This window comes from Petromyzon marinus, chromosome 9 (genome assembly GCF_048934315.1).
Source record: "Petromyzon marinus isolate PM22_M1 ecotype Great Lakes invasive population chromosome 9, UKy_Petmar_22M1.pri1.0, whole genome shotgun sequence".
NCBI lineage: Eukaryota > Metazoa > Chordata > Hyperoartia > Petromyzontiformes > Petromyzontidae > Petromyzon > Petromyzon marinus.
Window position 1 is genome coordinate 10,528,729 of NC_133675.1, and position 17,431 is coordinate 10,546,159.

The window sequence follows — 17,431 nt, forward strand, 5'->3', positions numbered from 1 at the left end:
GCAGTCGAAGTAGCAAGAAGGGCTGCGCACGGGCAAGATAAATTGTACACTTTGTCCGTGCATGCTGAAGTGCAATGGCCAGGGCGGTTTCCGAGTGTAGCTTGCACATTTGTGATGCGCGCCGTCGTCTTCCCCGTCCCCCTCCCTCTGCCATGTGGAACCTCTGGCGTTGCAGGAGCACTCTGGCCGCGTGTTCCGTCTGCAATTCGACGAGTTCCAAATCGTGAGCAGCTCGCACGACGACACCATCCTCATCTGGGACTTCCTCAACGTACCGGCAGCACAGGCGGAGGCGGCCCGCTCCCCGTCGCGCACGTACACCTACGTTTCCAGATAGACGAACTGCAGGTCCGTCTCACCAGACTGGCGCGGCCCACGCATGCACACACCCACCCACCCCACCCGTCTTGCCTTTGGTGGGATGTGTATGGCAGCAATATTGTCGTTAAGCGGCCAATTGTAGTAGCCTAAACAAACGTTTAGCTAAATGAGAAACGGTCATTAGCATTGTTTAAACAATGTAACTTGATGTTGGAGTTTTTAAATAATTTTCAAATTGGCAAGTATGCTTTATGATCTGTTATTACTTTGACATATCTTGTAAAATGTGATGTTTCTACTAATAAGCTACCATAACCTGTATATTGCTTTTAAATCGAACACAAATTGGAGTTGTTTTTTTATATACAACAAATTACACCTTAATGCAGCAGTTGTGTTAAAGCACTGGTTCATCATTTTTCTTTTTCAAATTTGTTGTGTATTATATAAAACGTGCACCTAATGGCCACACTACAACAATATGACACACCTGCTCCCGACACTGGCGATTCGCGACCTGACAAAATTGCTTCGTTTCTCTCCAGGGACGCTGAACGAGCCTTCTCCCTGGATAATTTGGCGATTAGACGGATAAGCTATCAACAATATTAATTGTGTGTAGGCTTTGAATTTACCGAGGGATTCTGGATGAAACCGACCAACACTGAAGCTTGACCTCTGCTAACTTTGTGGGACATCTTGGCACAAGTGCATTTGGCTGGTGCCAGGGCTCCCAGCTAAACACGGTGGGCACTGTGAGCAGCCAGAAGAGTTTAGTTGATGGATGACCTTATCACTACAACCACAGTTCGACACTTAACTACGTACCTACATCTCGGTGTATTTCAACGCTCTTGCCCCGACCCCCCCCTGTCTTCTTGACTTCATGGCTGCTTTTTTCGTGGCATTTGAAAACCAGCCTCAAGTATGAGTTGGGAAAACTTGTAGCTATTGTGAATTGCTTTGTAATAGGACTAGTGAGGTCGTGCTTGGTTGTGTAAATAAATCTTGTTTCTTTTTTTAATTCTACAACATGACATCTTGTCACCAGGTGTTTGGCAGTTTTGACCTACAAACATGTATTGGATGCTGCTATGATTTCATGTTGAAGCCAGCTTGTATTTCATCATGTTTGCCCACTTGACCATTATACTATATTTATCACAACCTTACTGCTGAGCACATTATAATTGGTGTTTAGGGAAAGTTGTTTAAAAAAATAAATAAAAGTCTGTTACATCATTAACCAAAGGCTCAACTAAATTTATTGCTGCCACTTTTCAGTAGATGCCATTATAAGAGAAAATAACAAATTTATGCAGGTATTATCAAATGATAGACGGACAGCAGTGTTCTTACAGGTGAAATGAGTGACGATCTGCACCATCTTTGTTTTAATATTAGTTTAGTTGTGTATAGAATCCATTTTCTTTTTTGTACTTTATTTTTTAGTGTGTGTGTTGTAAATTCACTGTTTGACTATTGGCCACCGCTGGACTTGGACATCATCTCGAGTAGATTGCATGCAGCTTTTGCTACGTTTCTTTTGTAAATAATCTTTGCTCTTGTGCACGTGGATGACCCCACTCATAACATTAGTACTTTCAGTACGGTTTGGATTAAAACAAAACTGTTACATGTACATATATGGTAGCTTTGCTTTACAGTTCTCTTGACCGTGTTTCATGCATGTATTTGGAAAAAGAGATCAGACTTGCAAATCCCAATGCATTAAGAATTTAGTTAATTGCAAACTACGTACGTTTAGCATTTCAACACATTCGACGCTGCTTGAGTAGAACATCTGGTTTTGGATTTATCATTAAATCTGACCGATTTTCTGCTGACGTGACTTAATATTCCAAACAAATTGAGGTGGGGCATGTATTGAACATCTCTGCTTGCAACTCAGTCATCTGTGTGCATCATACAATTGCAAATAGTGCATATTTTCCCCTTTATGTATTGACATTAGATTATTAGAATGCATAGATAGCTGATTTCAGTGTCATGTTACCATAAGCAGTTTCTTTGGTCTTTGTAGTTTATTTTTGTACATTAATGTGTAAAGTCCATGATAACTAGGGTACTGATGTGCCTGCTGTGTTTGTAATGCTGTACGTCTTCAATAAACTGTGCTTAACTCCGATCCGTTTTAAACAGAAGCCTATCATCACAACCCCCAGTGTTTTATGGATGGGAATGTTTTTCAAAATAATTTTGTATCAATGTGTCTGATGAAAACTGTATGGATCCCTTTTTTTTGGCAAGAAACTTTAACCATGTAAAAATCCTACTTAACATGCATGTAAATTCATGTTAGCTTTCTATTTTCATTGGCTAAGCCATTGGATGCATTTTAATTGTGATCATAAAACGTGTGCACCTGTGTCTTATATTAATTAATGACACAAACGATAAGTGTAGTTGAATAATGCATCGGTTTTGTGTATGTATGGATATGGATTTTTGGCACTAATTGCTGTTCGTGTGTAAAATTTACTCTGTCGCTCATGCCGTTTGGAAGTGTAATCTCTCACCCTTGATTCACTGCTGGCAATCTACGAGACAGATATTACACCAAGTGGTGCGTACATTAATGTATAAATCTTTGCCCACGTCGAGTCATTTTTTTTTCCTGAATAAAAATAGTTTATTCACGCAAACAATCTTGCGAGTGAAGGATTGAAGCTGCCAAGTCACGGTGGTCTATTTTATTTATATTACTATAGCAAAACAATTATATTAACACTAAAATATATATTTGAATTTACAAAAATGGACAGTATAAGATACCGCTTGTTTAGTTGACAAGGCAATTCGACCAGTGTTATCACATGGCTTCAGTTAGCCGATGCATATGTAATACTGAATTTAAGACCATTTATACCCTTTTTCTGTTTTTACTCTTCCACATGTCGGGAATGAAACACATTTGGCTCAGAATTATAACTTTACAATGTTAGTCTTGAGTTAGACTGTAGTACATGTAGTAGAACCTGGAACCTTTCATTGATACATATCTATAACTTACAAAAATATACATAAAAATACCATTTGGAATTATAATACAGCACTTAAATATACAATTACCTTCCAGAGAGAAATGTCAGGTGTGCAACTACCAAGGCTGGCTATATACATTTCAATGTCATGTGACCAAAGTACCCGTGAACAGATTACAGGGGCTTGTGTGCGAGTAAGTAGCAGCATCGCTTTTGTGCCAAACCGATCTAGCCAGGGATTTATATTTGGATGCTTTATAACTCACCAAAAACAACAAACAAAGAAACGACCTGTGCTGTAGAATCACACAAATACGCAGCAATAATTAATGTCGAATAAATATTCTTTTTTGGGAAGCAAACAGGGCACTTCAGTGCTCTAGCGACTACCATGTCGTGAAGAAATACTTAGTCCCTGGTCAACAATTTTGTCTTGAATACGAAGCAGTCATCAGCTGACGGGGCCTTCCGAAATACTGTAGTACAAGAGCAATGGTGCTGGCTGCAAAAGAGAAGCGAAAAGGCGCGTGACTTAAATGCGTTGCATGTTACACTTTAAACGTTGAGCTTCAGCACAAATATGTAATGCTTCATTTAAGCGTTGACTTGCCTTTTGATACCAGTACGTCAACCAAACTTCCTTCAGTGTCGTGTCGTCCAAAAGCGACTCCTCCTCAAAATGTACAAATACCTGGACACACGAGCACAAAAATCGTACAACATAAAATCTTTTAACGTTTTAAGTTCAAGGGTTACAACACGATGGCGGCACGCGTCTTCGCGTTGCGAACGGTGGAATGAACTGGCAGTCTGGATGTGAATACGTGGCTGGACCGTAGATGGGGGTTGGGGGGAGTGCTGGTGATTGATCGCGCGTGGCTGAGCGCTGCGGTGCCACTGCGCATTCCGCGGCCGCGATTTCCTCGGCAGACGTCTCGCGCCACCGTGCCCGCGATGCCGTGAAATTGCGGCCGATTGGAAAACAAAAGTCGCTTGGGAAAGCGGCGCCCCCCCCCCCCTCAACGCTCGCTGCCCATCGCTACTTCAGCTGCGCAGGATTTTCTTCGCAGAGATGATTTTTAACCGGCCGTCGTAGTGACGGTTCGATTCATTCGTCGAAGGAAATACTTTTTTTCATGCTCCCGAGACACGCCTAATTGTGCGCATGCGAAACAGCCCATTATCTGTGCAAATTATACGGAAATTATGTTGTTACATTTAAGTTAATGGAACAAAGTTGAATGAATGAGATAAAAAAAAAATCTTAAATCTATTCCCTGAATTGGCAATCAAATCACTGGGGACGGGGTGATGAATGGTTATATGCTTAATTATTTGTGCTCAATAATGAACATTAATGTTGAAAAAAACATCTTTATTTGGATGTGTTTGGGTTGAACCATTCATCGACGTTCATTGCAGTCACCCAATTTTTTTTTTATAAACTAAAGACGCATCACAAATCTACACTTACCCACACAATTGCATATTTTGCTCATAACCAGATTGGAATAAGGAAAAATGGGCGGAGACGGGCATTATTTCCAACATTTCACGTTAATATTGTATGTGGGTAGAAGTGACAAATGAAGAACTCTTTACCGATATTAGATTTTGAAGAGTATGCGAAGCTACAGTGGAACGTATCTCGGCAGACACGAATCTGAATGAATCGCAGCCGTGTGAACCGTTGAGTAACGCACGCACCTGGGACGGGGGGCAGACGCCCAGCTTCTTGGAGAGGACCTGCCTCAGCTGTGATACGGTCGTGCGCACTGAACACCGTACAAACTTTTGCTGCAAGAAAAAAGAGGATGACAGGTGCACCACGTCAAAACCCTGATAAAATTCTTAACTGACGAGAGCGAAACAAAAATGCTCTCTGGAACACATCGGCTACTCATTGGGACAGAAAACGGGCATAGCGGTTGGGAGGATGCGATGTACAATGTTTAAGGAAGGTGTGCTATGCCTTAGGATGGCTATTGCCAATATTCAGTGCAAATTTAGGAAAAGTCCGAGCACGTGTAAAAGGTCCAAGGGTTGACGCTCAGCTTCAGGCTCGGCACAGCAAATGACTGACCGCCGTGATGTAAGCGTCAGGTACAGGGTACTGTGAAAATTCAAGCATGCGTTCATGATTTATTGTGCTCCTCAACAGCACAGAGGGAGTGATGGCATTGGCTGGTCCAGACATGCATACGAACTAGAACCGTCGTAAAAGTCCCAAGCGTGCATTGCTGGCAGTGCAAACATTCATCTTGCCCGTGATTTAACCCCCACGATATGCACAATGAACAGCATGAAAACCAATGTACCTCAACGTTCAAAGTCTACTGGAATATCAAGTTTTACATTGGAGACCTTATCAGTACCTTGGCTCAAGTCTCACACTCTTCATCACTTGGGCACGGAATTATAATTACCAAAAATGTGTTTTAATGCATCTGCATTTATTACATCTGCACACCGCACGCAACGGTGTGAAAACACTCAACATCCACACACTTCACGTTCGATGGCCCATGCTTTTGCAGCGCGCGACTCTTCCATGAGCACCTCAAAAAAATTCGTCGCCACAAATTCGTCGCCCACCGGCGGCACGCACAGCCGCCGCCGTGTTTTGTCACGAAAATAAGTGGAGGCCACGGCTGCTCGGGCTTGCCAAGTCCCAGCGAACGGAGGTATTTGTCAGAAAATTAATCAGATTTCACGGGCTGCTCCCGGCATGTGCCAAAGCAGTCCCGCGGACAGACGCATGCGGTGCATTCATTACTCGGCTGCCTCGCCAGTAAACGACCCCATCCATCATCATGTATTATCTCTGCATTAGCCCATCCTCCCGTACCCTGCTGACTTCATTTCCTACAACACGCGCGCTGCTCTTAACACAAACGCACGGGAGCCGGCCAGAGGAGGCGCGCTCGTCTCCGCCCCCCCCCGCCCGTCCCACACCCCCCGCTCGTCCCACACCCCCCACCCGTCCCACCCCCCCCACCCGTCCCACACCCCCCACCCGTCCCACACGTCCCACCCGTCCCACATCCCCGCTGCCTCTTGATTTGTGTTGCAAGGAGCTCCAGCGACGGTCGCCTCTTTAACCTTTTGCTTTCAGTGTGCGTGTGTGTCGAAGGAGTCGAGGGTGCCAATTTTTATTGCTGCGTTTTAACTTGCCGGGGTAAATGTGCCGCAGACGATGCTGTGCGTGCACGAGAGAAACGCATACATTTGGTTGTACAATTTCAGCGTTCGTTTAATATTTAAAAAAAAATCTTTAGGATAAATAGATGGACAAAATTACTCAAAATAATATGGAATATAAGCAAAGTAGAATATTTACATTCTTAAAATAGTTTCTATATATTGCTTTTACTCGGGTAAAACAAGTCATTCGAGCATTTCACAAAACAGCCGAAATGAATACAAATGCTAAAGCGTTAATTGTTTCCTTCATTTACACCGAACACGTGCTAATTCATCATGATGGGAGTTTAAGCACAGCGCAGCAATATGGTCCTGATCAAGCCCATTAGCCGCCAGCCCGGTGCGGGGGGGGGGGGGGGCAGCTTCCTCTCTTCGCCAGCGGCGCCATAACAGTGTAATTAGCCCACGCCGCTCCATCATCCTCCGCTTACCTTCAGCACCGGCACCGGTGGCTCTTTGCCCTCCGCCCCCTGCCTCGAGCTGCGGTAGGAGAGGGGAAGCAAAGAAAAAAAGTCAGAAAACTACAAAGGACACAGGGCTCCATCACCCCGTGCCAGGGTCGCATTGCCAGAGGTCGGGGTCACGTGTGCCCAAAGCCTTGGCGAGTATTCTTCAAAATAATGAACAAAAAAAATATCAACAACTGTTGTAACCAAAGTTTTTGTAGCTCTGAAATAATATACTTTTTTTCGTTGCATCTCATGCAGGAAGCCCACCCTTTTCGGAAAAGGTAAAGTATTAAAAAAAACGAGTGGACCCGCTCACAATATGCGAACAATTTTCAATGCAAATACATTAAGAGTAATAGTACGTCCTGGTCGAATAGGCCACGTGGAAAATGAGTAATATTGAACGTTCCGTGCTGAAGCTCAAAAATTACAAAGCAGGTGTGTTCGTGAAAATATACATGAAGAGTGGCTTATTTCACGTGCATTTTTCCCAAAATTCCAACCAGCTAAGTTGCGGACCAAAAATCACAGCAGGCGTAAGTATCGGTGGACAACATTTTCAGTGCTTTAAATGATACTGTTTTTTTTCCCCGTTTAACTGCCATACAGCGAAGTACTCTCGGTGGCAAAGCGCTGCCCTCTACTGTGTCGACCAAAGGTCACTTCAAGAGATCCCAGAGACAGTTCGGTGATCACCGCTTCCGCGGGCCATTCTCTAACACGACGTGTTGCATTGCAGTGCGAGAGTTCTGAATGGATACTTCATCACATGACACTACACCGGTAGGACAATCGTGATAAAACTGGAAGGAAACATACAGAATAAAGTGATCGCACTTATTCTCCCAGAGGTAGTTTAATGATGAAAGAGAAATTCTAATCATAAGAGCAAAAGTAGGGTTGGGCGGGGGGGGGGGCAGGTTTTATAAACGCTGTCCCCTGTGTATCTCCTTTCCAGGTAGAAAACAAAAACCAACAATGCAATCGACAGATCGATGTGTGTGGCCATAACGCGGGTGTTTTAACGAGGGCTGCTTGGCCAGAGTTTTCACTGAGTAATCAGAAGAGGGGAAATTAACGGCGGGGATGTGCTCAATGTTCCGTTACGAGCGGAGGAGGCCGCTAAGTGCGGCCATGAACAATCGTGGACGCGCGACACTTAATCAAGGCACTGCGGGGTGTAAACAACCGCGCTGATGAAAATGGCACCCTTCCCCGCGCTCCTTCTTAATGTGCGCTAAAAAACCCATTTGCATGACATTAATGGCTAAATTACTTCATCAATTGACAGCTGAAAAAGTGCAAATGTAACACACGACATTCATTAGCGTAATGAAGTACACGGGATACAAAATTGCACAGCTTTGCGCGCCCAATGGCCGGCAGTTTGTCTGCAGAGGAGACGTGCTTATTTCTGCTCCTCTTTCCCGTAGTGCAACGGCACCTTAAGAGGCTTTCTGGCGGCGACGAGGTCGTTGATATACAGCGGTGCGGGGTCGCGGGTGGCAGACGAGCGATCGGAAAGGGAGAATGACTTTTTGATCGAAATGCACCCGCAAGTGCACTTTTGGAAATGTCAGACGTTCGGTGGCAGTTTAAAAGAGGGACGTCACACCACATTTGCGAGAGCTTTCCAGCCTACACGGACACATTTTCAACCGTGCAGGATACCCACAAATTCACCCCGCTGAAAACTCAAAGCGTGCGATGTTTTAATATTGTTTTGATATTTTTTGCGGTGCAATTCTTTTTTGTCTTGCAAAATATATTTTTTACATTATTATAAAATATTTCCAAGAACCGCATGCCTCTTTGGTAAAAAAAAGCAAACAGCGAAGCCTCAAATTCTTCACGATTTCATTTCACAACTGTATTTTATCAGGTTTTATTGAATGATGATGAAAAATGTTTATGCGCCACGACAAAATGTTTATTCTTCACGATGCAGGCAGGTTTTTCTTTCTTATCGAGTAAAGGTAATGTTGAATAAGAGAATAATTAAAGGATTAAGTCTCAATAATGTTATTATGCACCTCGTACATTTGCACAATTACGAAGACCAAATCACATACCTGATTATACAAATAAAAAAAAACTATTACATGGAGCTCAATGCCCCAAAGCAATATCACGACATTTTAAAATGATGTTCACATGCATGCTAAAATAACAGAACTTGGATCGGGAGCAGCCTGAATAGAGTTCTTAACGCGGGAGAAATTTGCCGTTGTTTCAATTGTAAAGACACTTGTCCCAATCAACAAAGCAAAAAAAAAACAATCGCAAGTTGTACGCAGGAGAAGCGCTGAGCCAGACACAACGGCCACAGCAGGCTAATGGGGTCCGGCTCCAAAATTAACAGTGTCTTCTGCCAGCTAAGGCAGCCTCCAAAGCCCAAGCAATTACGGGCGGTGGACAACCTGGCAATGATGGATCTGGGCACTTAACCCGCTCCCTACTTTAATCAATATTTCATCATGAGCCTCGCTGAAAGATGACTCGTGCTCTGGTGCTCTCTCCACATTACCAGAGGAGAAAAAAATATATAGTGCCCCCCTCCTCCCCACTGCCCCCCCCCCCCCCACTTCCCAACTCACTCCCACCTACACTGTTAAAAAAACATAATACCACCGCACAGAAAGCATCAGTCCCTGTGGGAGGCTTGCGCAAAACAACTGCCGTCGCAAGCAAACAAAAGGATGATGAACATAAGGGGGGGGTTTCACACTTTGTCTCCATCGCAGTAATTGGACTTATGATTATTTGTGGCCGCTGAGTGTAATGGAGAGCGGAACCCGATTGAGGCATGGCGTGAGAGGGCCGCTCGTGCCAGGTGAAGCCGTCAGCAATCATTACACGCAACGCTTCGGAACAAATGATCCCATTTAATAAAAGGCGTCCGTTTTACCTTTTTGAGTACGGAAATTGAGTTTTCTCCATCGCCAGAGGAAATGTGCAAATCCAATTAAATGATGTACATGGCTGATCATAAAATATTTTGTACCAACCACCTACAATGAAATTTTAATATTGTTACCCGGAATGTACTTTGGCAACACTACACCAAATTACAAGCCTAAATTGCATTATATAGAAATGAATTTAAGAATATGTATATGGTACATTGCCCCATATACATTTTATGTTGACACTATGAACGGAGAGGAAGTGAATACGAAAACATAATGTAATGACAAATGTATATTCAACGAGGTAGCAAAAAATAAACTAAAGCAAAATAAAAACAAAATATTACATTGTGTTCATTTAAATATTTTCCAGGAAGCTGTGTGCGTACACAGGAATATGCATTATTCAGACGGTCTCCACTATCAGGCGGGCTTGACAGTGTTTTTGTTGATGTCATTAGCTCACAATGAAGACACACCAGCGTGCGGGTAGTCATAACTCAGGGCCCCGAGACAAACGACTTTCTCAAATTCGCACCTCGGCGCTGAAGGGCCCATTATCGCGTAATAACAAAAAAGACGGATGGCTCCTTTCACGGCGCTGCGGTTAATGCGATTCTGCCGCACGCCGGGCCCAGCGTTAACTCCAGCCTGCCCGGCGCGGCCGCCGACGTACTCCCGCCTAGACGGCCGTCTCGGCCCAACCGCGACCCGCCGCACCGTTTACCGGCCCCCGCCAAGCCAAGGATCTCCGGCCGATCCCTCCCCCCGCCCACCACCCCAGATCGTCGTGCGCCGTGCTCTGTCCCAGCGGCAGCTCGTGCACAGAAACGGGCGGCCGGGCGAGGCGCGCGGGACCGTGGCAAGACCGCTAGAGAGTTAAATAAGGGCAGAGGAATGGGCCCTGTGCGCCTAATCCGATATTCCTTCAATTATCTCAGCACGAGCAATGGCAGAACAGTTGCTCCCCTTCAGCAGATTAATATATTAATAAAAGTGAGAGGGCGAAATAGATGAGGTCGGCATTTTGCTTCCGCGACTCTGCCTGCCCTCTATCTCCCCTTCTCCTTCATCAGAATAATGTGGCTGTAATGAAAATGACATGGCGCTCAATATCAAGGTGAAGGTTTCCATTACGGGCGACCAATATTGCAGGGGCGGCCCCCAAGGAAGAGGGACGGGGGAATGTGCGATGACAGCTTAATTAAACTCTGATGAGCCAGATTATTTGTCTAATTCTCAATCTGGTCAAGAGGTCTCTGCTTTATTAACTGCATGCATTTTTGCGGAGTCTGCGCGAGCCAGGCGGATGGGGAAATGTGAAATTATTGCACTCAAGAGTTAATGCACAAGTATTAAAGATAAGCGCTGCTAATGAGCGTTTACACTTTCAGTGCTCGCAGCCATTATGCTCTTTCCTTGCGTGCTCCTTCACCGTAAGCAACGGGCGTCTGGGCACTTTTTTCATTGGATTTGCGTAAAAGTTCACCGTGTATTTAGCCTGTACATAATCAAAACTTCTCCAAATGACCGTCCGCGTTTACAGACGACATTGTGGCCGGCGTCTGATACTTGATAAACTCACCGTTCATTTTCCACCTCCAATGGTTTAAACGTTACCGGGGGGACTATGTTCACTCAAAATTTTTTGTTTTTTAATAAACGTTTTATTTTAATACTCGAAAAATAACGTTTGGAATCACGCGAGCGCGTGACTTTTAATGCCACCGCACGATCGCTTGCTCAAACACGATGTGTCCAATGGATTTTGCCGTTGCCAGCACGAACAAAAATACCCCCCTTGAAAATTGTGGTACGAGAGCGCTCCACACCAGCGCCTTCCCATTGCAAACAGCTTGCGTGTGAACTCTGACCAAACCAGTCTACTTACTGTTTGTTACCGCTCATTGCTTGTAATTTATATTGATGGATGTCCTCTTTTTCTTTTTTTTTATTCTAATCATCTGCGGACACGAATAATCACTCCTGCATGAACTAAGCTGTGCTATGCGCCATTTACCCGAGTCATTGGAAACTAGCTTTCCTGCCGCTGCTACTGCAGCAGCAGCAGCGGCTGCAAGTGGCCTGATTTTAATGCATTAAATATGCTGACAAGGCTGCTAATAGACTGGAATAGCAATGAATCTAAAAGTTATACAACCTCTAAAAACAGCCAATGTGTTGTGCATGCATTGATATTAAATTCGACGTGAAGATTTATTCCACCGTTTATTAATCGCGTCAACACGTGAACTATGGTCAACTAATAACGCACAACATCTAAATAACCCCCTCGTAGAAACTGCCATTAGGTGAGACAGTTTTTTTTCCGTTTTCATCCAAAACCCGGTATTTAATGATGGAAAATATACAGAAAATTGATACGGTAGCTGAGAAAACATATTGCTTACTTTGTTACAGAAGCTAATATTGCCGCTATGGCTGTAAGCTTTGTTCAAACACACCGCAAGGTGCTTGCCAAATCTTTCTGACAACAGAACATTATGGCGTGCGTATTACTTCAGCTTTTTGAAATTGTGTATTTTTCACTTTCATACTACGCTCCGTAACCTTCCCCTCGGCTCGCTGTGGCTCAATTGCACTTGAAAGGAGAGACGGATTTTTTGTAAACAGGGATGACAAACCGGCATTTATTTTGTTAAAGGTGGTCGATAAAATGCCGGAGATCTGATCGCCAGCCCTCTGTCCACTTCTGGCCTGCAGGAGTCACTAAAGCAGATTTTGTCTTCGAGCAGCAGTCAACCTTCAGCCTTTGCCCTTCCTCCCAGTCATTAAGAGCTGCTCACACATGCCTAGCAGCTCATTTACCCCCAATCAATACCCAACGCCAGACCCGGCTCACAACTTGACATTACAAACAGCCTCTCTCATTCCCGCTGCCTCGCACCCTTCCCGACCTCGCCTGCCCCACCCGTTGGCCATCGCACCCCCTCCCACCTTCTATAGTCCTTTTTTTTCCACCCTCCCCACGCATTTGACCCCCAACCCCATCGAAAACCTCGCCCGATATCACCCCAAGCGGGAATATGGACAGGGTGGCCGCAGCCTTGAACTCTCTCCGTCCCTTCTCTCCCCACTCCGTCCCCCCCCCCTCCCAACCCCTCAAGTGACGCGGGCCAGCCATCAACGTGACACACATTGCTTGAGACGCGAAGCGAGAGATTGGTCGATTTCAATTAGGGGCCAACTACACGCGGCAATCTCTCAAGCCCAATCACAATCCGTCAGCGGCAGGCGGTGAGATGGCGAGGGGGGGGGGGGCAAGGCGAGGCCACCCACCGCTCCGAGCCTCGAGGCTCCATCCCGCAAAGAGCTCGGTGTTGAAGAAAAGAGCGGGAAAAAAAAGAGAAAGTAAAACCGTCTTACAAATTAACTCGGCACGGTCAAGCCTCCAGGCCATTTTTTTCCAATCACTGCAGTATTTTCTCGTTTGGCCATTACCTTGGTAGAATACATTATTCGTATCACTGTGTTTTGGTTTCTCTCCCTCCCCTCACCCCCTTCACATTATTAATAACACCGTCAATACTTAACTAGGAACTTTTATGCATGTTTTTTTTTTACAAAGTTAAATAGTCATTTTTAATACATTCAATACCTTATCGTTTGGAATGTAACTTCTACAATCAATTTAAATGTATTGTTAATATTAATTTTCACTCCCACAAAGTGTACATTTTTAAACGTCAATGTAATTAACCAAAAATGCAAACATATATACCACGATCGGCTTCCATGGTCCTTCCACTGCTGGATGAAGGCCTTCCCAAACTGTTTCTGTCTCTCAAGTCTCATGAATCAGCTGCACATGATGCACATTTCCCCTTAAGCCACCGCTCCCATCGTTATTTCTTGCCGAACAGAAATGCGATGTCGCTAATTTGCGAACGTTCTCCGATTTATGTCTCTCCTTTTGTCTCTCAGTGTAGTGCCAAGCATGCACCTTTGGACGCTTCTTTTTCATCTTTAGTTCCATGTTAATTGCTCAACGCCCATGTTTCTCGTCCATTGTTCACAGCAGGTAATATATAATTAGGAAACACTTTCTTATTTATGGTATGCGATCTCTCTTCAACTACGACAAATAAATACCAAGAAAAAAATAAGTAAAGAATGTACACGAAAATACGTGCATGTGTAAAATGTCTGAAAAACCATAACGCCCCATCAAGCCGACAGGGACATTAAGGTTTTTTGGTTTTGCTAAAGGACTCGGTATTTCAACTACACTGCCGGTGATCAGATTGTACTTTAAGAGAATTGTTGAAATGTCTTTGTTTCATTCCCAGAAGCGCTTTTGTCTCATTTGGTGGGAGGAGATAGAGGATGGAGGAGGATGAGGATGAGGGGGGAGAGTTCGCGGGAAGAAACTGGGCACAAGCCCCCCTTCCACCGCACCCCCCCCCCCCCCCCCCCCCGTTTGCGCCGGCCTGCTGCACTTAAGCGCAGGCTTTTGCTGGTAGTTGGGCGGGCGGTCGATGGGCTGATAGACTGCAGTGCCGGCGCGAGACGCATGCGGTAAACATCTTTAACTGGAGCCATCAATCACGCACTCCGCCAACAGCCTCCCGCCGCAGCGCACGCGGTAAATCTCCCCGATTCGCGTGCACGGCCTGCACCGCAAAACGCTTAAATCAATTACCACCCCTTAAATACGTTTGCACCTTCTGTCCGATCGCTCCCCGCAGTAACAACTCGTTTTGGAGAGCTCACTTTCGGCACAGCTGTATTAACGGTGTATTTCTCCCTGCTCGCCGCTGCGTTGTACGGCCTTGCGGGGAGAATTTTTTTACATTTCACGGGGGCAAAAGCCTAATTTCTATGCATGTGTTGGGGCCAAAATGCATCGGCGTAAGAAGTAATTTAATGCGATTGAATAGCACCGTGACCAAAAACTGGTCAAACTCCTGCCTACACCCGATCAGATTCACATGCTCTATGCTGTTTTTGCTGTACCTATTTAAACCTAGGTCCCCCTTAAAGATACACTTCTCATCTCAATGGGCTTTACCTGGCCATAAATAAGAGTTATCTACGGGGTGAAGTGATATGCACAATGCACTATACACCCGACGGCCAGAGTTCAATTCCTGGCCATGGATAACATCAGCGGCGAGTCATATTTCAACCGGTCCCCCTGTGCACCTCTCCCTTTACCAACCCGCACTGACTAGCGTGGTGAAGTATGGTTAAACAACCCCCCATGGCGTGAAGGACTTCATCCAGCAGTGGAATTAGGATGGCTGCAAATTAAGTATTTTTTTATCCCATTAGGCATCTTACCTACTCGCTCTCCTTGCAATTTGATGTACTGTCACAATTTGGGGTTATTATTCTATTTAAGAATAGCTAACCTATTACAAACAACATACACAAATGAGAGCCAATCGTTTTCTCACGCACATCACGATTGGACGCACGTATCTTGAGCAAAAAAATCAAACTATAATTTATTAATCTGCACATCGTTACATACCGAGCCTACTATCCATCAACGCTTACAATCATGTCCTTTGTGGCACAGCTATTCCACACTTTAAGTAATTTATTACAGTACCAATTATCAGCTTGATGACAAATCAGACACCAAGAAAATAGCTGGGGGAAAAAAGCATTGCCCGTGATCCCACACGTGAGACTGGAAGGGAAGCGATGGGCGGAACTTGGTGACATCGTCAGCAACATCAGCTTCGTTGCGCTGGGTGCAGCTTCAAAGGGGATTCCTGTCTTCGGGGTGGCTGGATGTGGGGGTGGTGGCCCCCGTTACTGGGGTGCCACGGTAGTGAGATGTTAACTATCTCGCCTGGTATACATTATGCGTGGGTTCGATCCCGACCCTGACACCTATATATTTGGAGTTTGCAGTGTCTCTCTCCCCGTTGTCACGTGGATTTTTCTCCAGGAATTCTGTTTTTTTTTCCCTCCACATTTAGAAACGTGCGTTTAGAGTATTTGGCTGCTATAAATTTCAACATGATAAGCCACTGCGTTGAGCTATCATATTGTGGCCATGTCGCTTCTGACAAGAGCTACGCACCTCAGTTGGCCTTACCTGGTAAAATAGAAAATAGTCAAGAGTATTAAAGAGTCCTGAGTAATCGACCACAAGTCGATTACAATGTTTTATCGAGTAATTCACTTAATCGACGAATTATCCCAGCCCTCGTAACAACCCTAAACCTAAAATCCATCTCTACGCTCGCTATCCTGCCCTTGTGAGCCAGAAAAAGAGCCGGCCACGAGCCGCCATATGCTACCGTCAGCGACGAGTTGAGTCGCACGCACAGTGTGGGGGACGCGAGCGAGCGTGCCGCGAGGTACCCGGGTGTATGCCGCTCACCCGTGTCTCTCCAGGCATAGCCGCACCAGCTCGTCGTAGCAGTAGTAGTGCGCCTTGGAGAGGTCGAAGGGGAGACTCTGCAGGGACGTCTGCTCCGCAGCCGTGCTCTCTGCAGGTGCGACGCCGATAGCACAAACGTCACGTGCGTCGATCGCCGTAAGCCCGGCTGTTTCGCCGCATCGTAGTTTGCAACAATTTGATGGTGATCCAGACATCCCAAGTTTTTTTTATTGTTGCTGTTGCTTTCTGCCCCCTGGCTGCCCCCACCCCCCACCCTGATGTTTCTAGCAATTTAAGAACTGGTCCTAAAAAAAAGACGTTTTAAATAAATGTCCATCAGGCCCAATGATGTTCAGTGCAGTCAGTCTCCAACTCTTATGAACTCTCTCTTCTCTGGCCTCTATATTTATATTCAATGAAGAGGGGCCTTTGCCTGCAACATCACCACATACATTTTTTGTTTCAAGTAATTGTGCTTGTTCGCCACTGCCAATGAGTTACATTCATTCATTTAGAATATAATATGGACAATAATTAACAATACTTTTGTAAATATTGCGGTTTGCGTCTTGAAAGTACATTAACATCCTTTATACAATGGCGACGATCGTGCCAAGCACTTAATGACACTGATAAGGTGAACGAGTGCCACCATTGTATTCAACAAGTTCTGCGCATGGAATGGTTTGTATTTGCGCTTGCAGCCATAAAACACAGGCACATCAGCACACAGGCAACCGCTCACCCACCTTCAGCCTGAACGACCCGGTCAAGTCCCCTCGACTGATAAAATTCCCTGATGCGGCGTTCTTCATCTGCGAGTACACAGAGAGAGGGGCGGGGGGGGGCGTCAATGTTAAACGCTGCGAATCATCAACACATGGCCACAGCTGGAGGCCAGTTGCCACCGAGGGGTGTTTGCCAAAATGATCTCTCAGCACAGGTCATTGATGATGGGTGACCTGGTAGCCAGCTTGTGGTCAAGAGCACAATGTCGTTTCAAACACCACGCTCTTCTCAATAAGTTTAAACTTGTAATAGCATATAAAGGGGTGTGCCCCTTGTGTGGATAAAGAGCTATACTGAAGTGACTTCAGAAGTAGTTCTCCAAAGACGACTTTCAGGGCTGTTCTCTGATGCAGAATAGTGCAGTGCTTGCTGCACCAGTTCCAAATGGAGGTT

The 17,431-nt window shown here is 45.2% G+C and overlaps 2 protein-coding genes across 4 annotated transcripts in view; one reads left to right on the top strand and one right to left on the bottom strand.

Annotated features, from left to right (window-relative positions):
• The window catches only part of BTRC (beta-transducin repeat containing E3 ubiquitin protein ligase), a 34,522-nt gene extending 32,052 nt beyond the window's left edge, over positions 1 to 2,470 (top strand). For both annotated transcript variants that reach the window (XM_032950515.2, XM_032950518.2), the window contains 2 exons: positions 176 to 348; positions 867 to 2,470. In XM_032950515.2, coding sequence (XP_032806406.1) covers positions 176 to 337 — 162 coding nt within the window. In that variant the 3' untranslated portion in view covers positions 338 to 348; positions 867 to 2,470. The remainder of the gene's footprint in view (positions 1 to 175; positions 349 to 866) is intronic.
• The window catches only part of PCGF1 (polycomb group ring finger 1), a 31,614-nt gene continuing 14,872 nt past the window's right edge, over positions 690 to 17,431 (bottom strand). Inside the window, exons 4-9 of one of the 2 annotated variants that reach the window (XM_076065896.1) lie at positions 16,999 to 17,064; positions 16,250 to 16,358; positions 6,962 to 7,010; positions 5,034 to 5,123; positions 3,937 to 4,017; positions 690 to 3,828 (exon numbers count right to left, since the gene is read on the bottom strand). In XM_076065896.1, coding sequence (XP_075922011.1) covers positions 3,778 to 3,828; positions 3,937 to 4,017; positions 5,034 to 5,123; positions 6,962 to 7,010; positions 16,250 to 16,358; positions 16,999 to 17,064 — 446 coding nt within the window. In that variant the 3' untranslated portion in view covers positions 690 to 3,777. Of the gene's footprint in view, positions 3,829 to 3,932; positions 4,018 to 5,033; positions 5,124 to 6,961; positions 7,011 to 16,249; positions 16,359 to 16,998; positions 17,065 to 17,431 lie in introns of both variants that reach the window. The other variant, XM_076065897.1, reaches the window with a different exon arrangement.